We start from the raw sequence: 11565 nt of genomic DNA, 5'->3' as shown, positions 1-11565 counted from the left end.
CCGCCGGAGGTGTGAGTTGAAAGTCTGTCGGACAGGGGCCTCCTCCAGACTTTCCCAGTTCACCCGCACTACCCGTTTGGGTTTACCAGGTCTGTCCAGAGTCTTCCCCCACCCTCTGACCCAACTCACCACCAGATGGTGATCAGTTGACAGCTCTGCCCCTCTCTTCACCCGAGTGTCCAAAACATACGGCCTCAGATCAGATGAAACGATTATAAAATCGATCATTGACCTTTGGCCTAGGGTGCTCTGGTACCAAGTACACTTATGAGCATCCCTATGTTCGAACATGGTGTTCGTTATAGACAATCCATGACTAGCACAGAAGTCCAACAACAAACAACCACTCTGGTTTAGATCAGGGAGGCCGTTCCTCCCAATCACGCCTCTCCATGTGTCTCCATCATTGCCCACGTGCGCGTTGAAGTCCCCCAGCAGAACTATGGAGTCCCCTACTGGAGCCCCATACAGGACTCCATTCAAGGTCTCCAAGAAGGCCGAATACTCCGAGCTCTTGTTTGGTGCATACGCACAAACAACAGTCAGAGTTTTCCCCCCCACAACCCGCAGGCGTAGGGAGGCGACCCTCTCGTCCACCGGGGTAAACTCCAACGTAGCGGCGCTCAGCCGGGGGCTTGTGAGTACAGCCCTCAGGTTCATAGGGACACACAAACCTCTCCACCACGATAAGGTGATGGTTCCCGGAGAAGGATTTCAGGATATCTGCTTTCATTAACTAGGAAATCAAAATATATTGTCCATAGCCTTAAAAAAATCGATTTTCGCCATGTTTTTTTGCTTACAATGTCACATAAATCAGGCCCGGAATGATTTATTAACAGATCCCTCTGTAAATATCTTCAGAATACTACTAAGTGTATAACTGGAAAGTTTGGTGTACATAGGTGCTACACAGGCTAAGATGTTTATACTGCAGAATGACAAAAAACTAATTTTGAGAAAACAGCATTTAAAGATTTAAATAGTGGAATTTAATACATTTCTATTGGAAAAATTGCTCAAAAACAGAATAAATGCCCAGGCCCTTAGTGATAATAATATAGAATATTTCAAGCTCATGAAAATTGATTATTTAATAAAATGGCAGGCATATAAGGCCTACAACTGCAGTAACTCAATGAATTAACATTGGCTTATCATGCACAAAGTTGCAGACAAAACCCACGCTGGACAGTTTAATGGACACAGAACAAGACCAACAATAGATGTAACAGCTTTTTAAAGTCTAACTGTCCATTCAGCACCATATGTATTTTAGCTGTGCTTAGACTCTAGACTATGTTTTACACTGGCAGCTGTGACGGCCTCAGCTTTCGAGGTCCTGAGCATATCAGTTTCTCTCATTGAATTGACCGTCACAACTGAGCTCTGAAGCCACAACTTCTCCATAACAGAAAGCATGGCAGGGGCACCTTCATCAAGGTGGAGATGGCCATACTTGCTGCTGCCTCAAGCTTACTTTTCCCAACAAAACAGTCCCCTCAGTCAGTTGATGGTGAAGATAACTAACCAGAACCAGTCCCCTCAGTCAGCTGATGGTGAAGATAACTAACCAGAACCAGTCCCCTCAGTCAGCTGATGGTGAAGATAACTAACCAGAACCAGTCCTCTCAGTCAGCTGATGGTGAAGATAACTAACCAGAACCAGTCCCCTCAGTCAGCTGATGGTGAAGATAACTAACCAGGCTCCCATCAGCACTGGTTCATAACACAACAGAACAAAACTAATTATGAATCATTCAAAAGACCAATATTTAGAACATTGGAGAAAGCAAACAAAGTAGACTAAATTATTATTTGACAGATTATCTTCACACTGTCAGAGATACTAAGAAGAGGCTGATCAGAGACAGAGAGAGAGAGCGATAGAGGGAGACAGAGAGACAGAGAGAGAGAGAGAGACAGAGAGAGAGAGACAGAGAGAGAGAGAGATAGAGAGGGAGAGATTTTTTTTGATTTTTACAAAAACACTTTATTTACATATTTATCATTTGTGCATGTTCACAATGAAATAAAATGCAAATGCATTAAAATCTCAGTATTTGATTTAAAAAGAATATCATCCGATAAAAACTTGTGCAAAAACCAGCTCATCATCAACAACAGAACAAACAATGTCATTAAAACACCAACGCTGTTTAAAAGCATCAATGTCTCCAGTGTGTTTATAAAACTCCCTGTGGCACCCAGTGTAGACCCCCCCAAAAAAAATCTACCATCTTCCGCTGTATCTGAGCCAGTAGACCTGACGGGGGGTCCACACAAGCTAAACGGTGCCACAAAAGGGATGCAACAAGGTTATTTAAGACTAAAACTCTACCTCTATATGACATCTGAGGGAGTAGCCACTTCCATTTATTCATTTTGTTTTCAATTTTTTCCATGACGGTCTCCCAGTTTCTCCGCACCATGACCTCATTACCGAGGAATATACCGAGGTATTTCAGGCCGTCTCTTTTCCAGGCCAGATGTTGGGGGAGAACCGGGAGACCGTCATGCCATTCACCAACAGCGAGGGCTTCACTTTTTTTCCAGTTCACCCTCGCTGCAGATAAGATGTTAAAACCAGAAACAGTGTTTTGAACAAAAAAAAAAAAACATCTAACTCATGCTGGCTCTTAATAAAAACAATGTCATCAGCATAAGCAGATAAAACCATGTTCTCATTAAAACCAGGTAAAATCAGACCTTCAATGTTGTTGCGTAATCTGCAGAGGAGGGGTTCTAGGGAGAGTGCGTAGAGCATCCCGGACAGAGCACAGCCCTGCCGGACGCCTCTACACACTCTAAAAGGAGCACACAGACTGCCGTTAAACTTCAGCACACTCTCAACCTCACTGTACAACACCTTGATGTTGGCTATAAAACCAGCACTGAACCCAAACTTCCCCATTACTTTCCAGAGGAAGCTGTGTTCAACGCGGTCAAAAGCCTTTTCCTGGTCCAGAGAAATCAGACCAGTGTTAAACCCCAACGAGCTGGAGACCTCCAAAACATCACGAATAAGGTGGACATTGTCCACCATGGACCTGCCGGAGAGAGAGAGAGAGAGAGAGAGACAGACAGACAGAGAGAGAGACAGAGAAAGGGAGAGAGAGGGAGAGAGACAGAGAGAGACAGAGAGAGAGAGAGAGAGAGACTAAGAGAGAGAGAGAGAGAGAGAGAGAGAGAGACAGACAGAGAGACTGAGAGACTGAGAGAGAGAGAGAGAGAGAGAGAGAGACAGAGAGATTTTTGATTTTTAAAGGAACTTTATTTAATCAATGTTCCCTCCTGTTATTTACAAAATAATCTCCTTTCAACAGACCAATAAATACATCCAGACATAAACACTCAACTACATGACATCACCTCCTGAGAGAAAAGGAGCTGGTCTCCTTCAACAGAGCTCAACACATCACCATGAGCCCAGATCACACTGAACTGATCCACATCCTTCATTTCTCTATAATAATTAAAATCAATCTTGATTCTGGCTTTCACCATCCGAGTGAACAGTAGATTTACATCAATATCCACAGAGTCATCCACCTTCCTCTTCCTGCTCACATACACAGCCATCTTTGATTGGCCCAGGATGAAATTTAACAACTGACATTTATATTTTGCAATTTTACTATACCTGAAACCAAGGATGAACATGTGTTTGGAGAAGACCTCCCCTACCTTACTGAACATTTTCTCCAACAACAAGAACAACGGAGGCAGACGCACACACTCACAATAACAATGAAACACAGTTTCTGTCTCATCACAATAAGGACATTTGTTCCTAACCCCAGGACTAATGACAGACAGAAAGGCGTTGACTTCCACTATCCCGTGTAATACTCTCCACTGGAGGTCAGCTACTCTTTTAGTTAACGGTGGTTTGTATAAACTCCTCCACGCAGGTTGGACATCAGCCGCCAAACCCAGATGTCCTCGCCACGGTGTGTCCACCCGTTCATGGAGCTTACTCTTGTTTAAACACAGCACCATCATTTTATAAAAACCCTTCCCTTTCGCCTCTTTCATTTCTAAAGTGCAGTGCTTTACATCTAAAAAACGTCCAACATAGTGATCCAGACATGGACGGACACATAAACCAGGGAAGGAATCATCAGGCTGAGATGTGGTCAGACCACCAGTATATTGCTCCAACATGATGGATTCATGTCCAGACAGTTTGTTCTTCCAGTGGTCCAACAGTTTGGTGATGATCCTGACTGATCTCACACCCAGAACAGCTGCCAAAGCAGCAGCATTGTTTAGTTTTGGTCCTGTGATGTCCACCACCATCCCCAGCGTGAGCACCCGTGCTCTGCAGAACGCGTCCGTGATGGCTGAACCAGCCCAGCAGGGGTAATCCAACCGTTCCCCGTACACCACCGGTTCCTGCAGCAGCCAGTGTAAGGAGTCACCTTGCAGCCGTCTCTCCTTAACCAACAGCTTCCACACGGTGAACACGCCTCGATAGAAAGGAGGCAAAGTCTGGACACTCAGCTTCCTCACATCCATCAGGAACAGAGAATCTGTCAATCCAGAACCCTTAAAACTGTTCAGCACCCAGTGGGCCAGAGGTCTCCAGACCAGGTCCTTAGGGCCATAGAGCAGTCTCTGGAGGAACTGCAGCCGGAAAGCAGCGCCCCTGCTGGCCAAATGAATAAGTCCTTGTCCTCCTTCTTCCTTTGGAAGGAACAGAACAGACTGGGGAATCCAGTGCAGCTTATCCCAAAAAAAAATAACTAAAACAACTTGAATCTTAGCAAGTAAATTAGAAGTAGGGTCCACACAAGACAGCTTATGCCACAGAGAAGAAGACAGCAGATTGTTAATAACAAGAGTCCTCCCTCTGTAGGACATGCTCTATAAGAGCCACTTCCATTTCTTTAACCGGCCTTCTATTTTTTCCAGAGCGTTATCCCAGTTTTTTTGCAACACACACTCCTCACCCAGAAACACTCCCAAATACTTCACCCCTCCTTTCTTCCAGGTGAGCCCTCCTGGGAGAGATAGACTGGTCTGCAACTTATCTCCCACCACCACAGCTTCACTCTTAGCCCAGTTAACTTTAGCAGAAGAGATGTGATTAAAAACACTCACATTCTCTACCAAAGCGTCGATATCTGTTTGCTTGTTTAAAACAATCACGACATCGTCAGCATACGCTGAAAGTTTAACAGCTGAAGTACACCCAGGAAAATACACACCTAAAAGATCATTCTTTTTTTTATAACTAAAGTTTATGGAGCAGAGGCTCAATAGCAAGGGAATAAAGCATCCCCGACAGAGAGCACCCCTGCCGTACCCCTCTCTGCTCATTAAAAGGTGCAGCCAAACCACCATTAACCTTCAATATACTCGCAATGTCTCGGTCCAGGACCTGAATCTGAGCTATGAAACCTGGGCTGAAGCCAAAAGCACTGAGCGTCTGCCACAAATACTGATGTTCAACCCGGTCAAAAGCCTTTTCCTGGTCTATGGAAATAAGACCAGTATCCATACCCAGTGAGCTTGAGACGTCCAAAACATGCCGAATTAAAGTGATATTATCACTCATTAACCTGCCGGGCACACAGTAGGTCTGGTCGACATGAACCACTTCACTCATCACCTCCCGAAGCCGAGAAGCGAGAGCTTTGGACAGGATCTTGAAGTCCCCACACAGCAGAGAAACAGGTCTCCAGTTCTTCATTTCCTGTAAATCTCCTTTCTTCGGGAGCAGGGTGATGACTGCCCTTCTGCAGCTCAGCGGCAGACGTCCTCTGCTCAAACTGTCCTGGAACACCTCCAGCAGATCTTCTTCAACCACTGGCCAGAAGGTCTTGTAGAAATCTACAGGCAGCCCATCGATGCCCGGTGCCTTACCGTTCCCCAGACTCATCAGAGCAACATACAGTTCATTCAGGGACAGTAGATCTTCCAGCACCGTGTTGTTGTCAGCACCCACCTGAGGAAGGCCATCATAGAAAGAAGCAGCTGACTCAATGTCTTCCACGTACTCCTCTCTGAACAGGTCTTTATAGAACAAGGTGGCAAATCTCCTGATCTCAGGCGTTCCCATGATCGTATCTCCATCTTCAGAGCGTAGGGAATGGATGATCTTTCTTTGACCATTCTTTCGCTCCAGACCAAAGAAAAACTGTGAGGGGGCATCCATCTGGGAAGCGTTGATGAAGCGGCAGCGGACCAGAGCCCCCTGTGCTGTGATGCCCAACAGGTTGGCTAAAGCAGCCTTTTTGACTTTAAGAGCTTCAACATGCCCTTGATTTCCTGTGGAATCCACCAAATCCTGTAATTCCACTATTTCAATCTCTAGGTCTTGAAGAGACCTGGTAATGTGTTTGGTGACATTGCGAGTATATTGCTGACAAAAAAGTTTCACCTGAACCTTTCCAATATCCCACCACTGCTGCATGATGGGAAACTGGACTTCAGGCTCTGGTGTAGAGCCCACACACACTCAAACCCCTCTTTAAAAGAGTTATCATTTAAAAGTCCAGTATTAAAGTGCCAATAAGCGCTGTGCAATTTTACATTTTGAATATAGACAGAACACTGGACAAGACAATGGTCCGTAAAACCAACAGGAGTTATTACACACTGTTTAAAAACACCAAAATGGTGTTTAAAACAATAAAAGCGGTCCAGCCTGGCCAAAGACAACATGTTGTCTCTGGAATGACTCCAGGTGTACCGCCTGGCGTTCATGTGAAAACCTCTCCACACATCCTCCAGCTCACAGCTCTCCATCAGACGCCTGAGTCTGGCCGAGGAAGCAGGATGAGGCTCCAGGTGATTACGGTCTAAAGAGGGATTCTCTGTGTAGTTAAAGTCACCTCCCAAAAACTAAAAATCATCAGTACAATCCTGAATGACATCACACAAAAGGTTTAAACATGTCATTCGTTCAATGGCCGAAACTGGAGCATACACATTTATAAAAATAAGTTTTACATTTTCATACTGAACCTTAATTTTTATAATGTGGCCACACATGATGTCCTCCACACTAAAGAAGCAGGGACGAAAGCCCTTAGAGAAGAGCACCCCGACCCCCCCACTGTTGGAGGCCTTATGGCTGAGAATAACCCCCCCCAGGCCACTGCTTCCTCCACTCACTCTCATTCTCCACATCACTGGGAGTCTCCTGCACAAAACTAACATCCAGATGTTTGAACTCCATCAGTTTAAAAAGAGAAGCTCTTTTTACATCACTTCTTGCTCCATTAATGTTTAAGGATCCAATGTTTAAAGCCGCCATTAAAAAGAAAAGAGCAAAAACAAAAAAACACACAAGTATGTGGAGAAACATATTAAAACTAGTCATCATCTTCAATAAGTTGAGCTCTGGCTTTAGTCACCAGTTTGTTGAGGCGGTAAACCTCTTGGATAGTGAACCCTTCTGTCTCTTTCCTCAGCCAGGCCACAGACCTGATCAACCCTCTCAGATCAGGGAAGAACTGCTCCGTCTTAACCGCCCTGATCCCTTTAGTGTCCTCCAAGAACTTCTTGATTTTTTCCAGAGGATAAAGAGTTAACTTCTCTGCCTGGGATGCTGTCCACTCACAATCCTCCTCCTCATCATCATCATCATCATCATCATCATTATCATCATCATCATCATCATCATCACACAGATCCTCCAGCAGCTTTTTAGCTTTAGCATCATTCTGCTCTTTGTTAGAACTGCTTTTTCTTTTACTGGATCTTATAGTTACATCCATCTCTTCAGACAGATTTACAGCCAGAGCATCATCAGCCACATTAATAACATTCTGACTGCAGCTTTTTCCTTTAGCACTGCCTTTCTCTTTCCCTGTCTGTTTGTTATTTTCTGCTTTCTCATTAGACTGGGTGTTTCCTTCATTAACAGTGTTATTTCTACACTCATGTTGTACAACATTATTCTCCTTTTCCTGCGTGTCTTTCTCTGTTACCTGTGCAGTTTCTGCACACTGTTGCGCACCTGCCGAGTCTGAGTCAGCTGCAGGTGGCGCAACATCTGAGTCTGAGCCCCCCGGAGGCTCTGAGCCCCCCGGAGGCTCCGCGGCCCGGTCGGCCGAACCGCCCGGCCCAGCCGGACCGGGAGCCGGTTCAGCGGGAGCGGGAGCCGTCTCGGCCGAAACGCCCGTCCCCTCGTGACCGGGAGCTGGCTCATCCGAACCGCCCGGCCCCGCAGGCTCGGGGGCCGGCTGGCGCGGACAGGAACGGACCAAATGACCCTCCTCCCCGCATCCAAAACACTTCATAGTATCAGAAGTCACAAAAACAACATAACTAAAGCCTTCAACTTTAAAACTGAACGTTAAATTTAGATCAGCCGCGTTGTCTTTTAAAATCATGAAGGCTTGTCTCCTGTGACACACTACGTGTTTGAGCTTCGGTGATTTACATCCAAGCAGAACCATTTTAATGGGTGACATCAGCTGGCCGTACCGGGACAGCTCTTTGACTAAATCCTCATTTTTAATGAACGGAGGTGCGTTTGAAATCACTATTCTTTTAGCTGGGCTCACCAGCGGGAGAACAGGGGTAAAAGTATCCCGGATTACAACTCCTTTCTCCACCACAGTCTCAACCTTCGCCACATCATCCAGGAAAATGACCACTGCCTTGTTCATACGAGAAGCAGACTTCACACTGTCAAAGCCCACAACCTCCCCGACAGCATAGCTTGCCTCCTCCACTGAACAGCCGACCTGCGAGGAAATCCTCACCGCATGTCGGCGTGTCAGCTTCTCCAGCACCGCATGGAAGCCAAACACGGGCATAATGCCCGGCTGACAACCAAACTATCCGAACAAAACCCTCCACCAACTAATAACTAACAACTACACAACAAAATAATCACATACAAAACCACAAATAAACAGAAAAACAAAATAGAAACTCACACGCTCCGTAGACTCACTCAGCACTCAGAGAGAGAGAGAGAGAGAGAGAGAGAGAGAGATAGAGAGAGATAGATAGAGGGAGAGAGAGATTAATATTCTAAGTGTCTGACAACATTATGGAAAGGATTAATGATAATGAGTATGATCCTTTTTTTACACATAAAAACATTATCAAAATTGCGTTCTATAAACCCACCAGACTCCATGTAAATAATCAGTAATTTTATCATCGTAAAATACACCGCTTTTAAAGTCGAGAGAAACAAAAAAAAACTATGAAAACCCATTTTGGGCCGTCCTTCCACTTTTCCAACCATCACAACTCTAGTTTTGGTTGAAATAAACACATAGTTTACAGATTTACATGTGAAAATAGTCTGGCTCTATACACGCTAAAAGTACTGTTTTTCTAAATGGAGTCTGGTGGGTTTAGTGTTAGCGACCTCAGAGCTGTTTCTGGTTTAACAGAAAGGTCTTAAAGAGGTTTTAAAGGTCTATCTCTGTAGGGATCCTTTCCATAATGTTGTCAGACACTTAGAATAATAATCTGAGTCTGTCAGCGGCAACAACAGAACTTTTAGTGGACCAAATTGACGATGCACATTTGTCCCAATGGGGGACATTGCAGACAGAATTGAAGAATAATACATTAGTGTGCTGACAATGACCTACATTATATACTCGTGTGTGTGCTCCTTCCTCTGTCCCAGTGACAGTCAGTGGTTTCCATTGGACTGAACTGTAAAGTTATCCAGAACAATGACATCATAAAGTGTAGAGAAGTGGACTTGTTTCTGGAAGCTTCAAACTGTCTGTCTGTCTGTCTGTCTGTCTCTGTCTGTTTGTTTGTCTCTCTGTCTGTCTGTCTGTTTGTCTGTCTGTTTGTCTGTCTGTCTGTCTGTCTCTCTGTCTGTCTGACTGTGTGTCTATTTGTCTGTCTGTCTGTCTGTCTGTCTCTCTGCCTGTCTGTCTGTCTGCCTGCCTGTCTGTCTTTGATATTTTAATTCTTTTAAAGATCCTGTGTGGTCCAGATCATCGGTAGATGCTAGATCACACCTGATACACATGTTGACATCAACACACAGCATCCTGTTCAGGCGTCAACACTTCAGGCTTCCTGTCTGTCATTACAGCTGAAGACTGACTGTAATGGAGTATAGCGTCACTTTCTACCGTATAAATCACCAACAAGGACATCTAGACCAAAAACTACAGTCTTCAGGGGCCAGGGTGTAGTTGATGACTGCCACTTCCAGCACTACCTGAGGTTCAGATTTCCCTGTTTTGTAATTGTAATAAACAAATACATTGTGAGTCGAAATAACAAGTTAATGATGCAGATTTGTAAAAAGTATGAATCCATTCTTCATCAGGTCTGTCTGCAAGACGACAAGCAAACAACTTTTAAAATGTTTGTTTTCTGAATGGAGTTTGGATGGATCAGAGCTATGCTAACATTGTAGCTGCTCCATCAACACAACAGACACATTATTTCAGAACTTAATAGGTAGTTTCACTCTTCCCAAAGAAAGCTCCTTTTGCATCTGCTGTCTGTAAATAATGAGGAGCTACAGACAGCTACAATCATCTGTTCCTCCATTTCTGCTTCAACAACGTGAGGACATCAGGAGGATCTAAACACTTTCAAGACACAGCGTCACACACATTTCTTACTCCAGTTCAAATATTTCAACTCACAAATACACGGCGCCGGCTTGAATGACAAAGATTTTGCGTCTATTTCCGTATTTCTATTGACTTTGTATGTTGTCACATCTCCGAATTCACACTTTACCCGGGCGGTGTGACCACGGTATAAAGATGAGTTCTGTTGTTAATGATGTCTGGTGTCTTTTCTCTCTCTCTATTGTATCTTCTATCATCTCTCCAGACTCTGTCAGGCTGGTGAATGGGACCAGTCTGTGCTCAGGCAGACTGGAGGTGAAGACTAACCAGTCTATCCAGCGCTGGTCTTCAGTGTGTGAAGATGACTTTGACCAGCAGGATGCAGAGGTGGTCTGTAGGGAGCTTGGCTGTGGGGCTCCTTCAGTCCTCCAGGGGGCGCTCTATGGAGAAGTGGAGCCTCCAATGAGGACCAAAGAGTTCCAGTGTGGAGGCCATGAGTCTGCTCTCCTGGACTGTAGAAGCTCAGGCTCAGATAGAAACACCTGCTCACCTGGAAAAGCTGTTGGACTCACCTGCTCAGGTAGGAGAGGAGCTGCAGCTCTGATTTGGTTCATTTCTGTTATAATGAAACTCACTTTGTTCTTTTGCTGATGACTCTGGTTTCTGTTTAGAGTCTGTCAGGTTGGTGGGAGGAGCCAGTCGCTGTGCAGGAACACTGGAGGTGAAACATAACGGAGAATGGAGACCAGTGAGTTACTCTGACTGGACCCTGAAGAGAGCAGCTGCTCCCTGCAGAGAGTTAGACTGTGGCTCTGCTGTTTCTGTAGAGAGAGAAGAGTCCTCATACAGATCTGTGTGGGAGATCAGGTCTGACTGTGTTGAGTCTGGATCTGCTCTGAGGGAGTGTGCTGAATCAGATTCCTCTTCCTCCTTCCTTCATCTCACCTGCTCAGGTAACCCCATCAAAGACATGAATGAATGAATGAATGAATGAATGTTTTTATGTCGAACAACATAGAAAAATACACAACAAAAACTT

The 11565-nt window shown here is 44.9% G+C and overlaps 1 protein-coding gene across 7 annotated transcripts in view; it reads left to right on the top strand.

The window, feature by feature from the left end:
• LOC116056993 (scavenger receptor cysteine-rich type 1 protein M160-like) overlaps positions 1-11565 on the top strand; it is a 1012348-nt gene that overhangs the window by 158235 nt on the left and 842548 nt on the right. For 6 of the 7 annotated variants that reach the window (XM_035999024.1, XM_035999021.1, XM_035999023.1 and 3 more), the window contains 2 exons: positions 10792-11106; positions 11198-11479. In XM_035999024.1, coding sequence (XP_035854917.1) covers positions 10792-11106; positions 11198-11479 — 597 coding nt within the window. The remainder of the gene's footprint in view (positions 1-10791; positions 11107-11197; positions 11480-11565) is intronic. The other variant, XM_035999020.1, reaches the window with a different exon arrangement.

This window comes from Sander lucioperca, chromosome 2, assembly GCF_008315115.2.
Source record: "Sander lucioperca isolate FBNREF2018 chromosome 2, SLUC_FBN_1.2, whole genome shotgun sequence".
Lineage (NCBI taxonomy): Eukaryota > Metazoa > Chordata > Actinopteri > Perciformes > Percidae > Sander > Sander lucioperca.
This window is presented reverse-complemented; position numbering and strand designations above follow the sequence as displayed.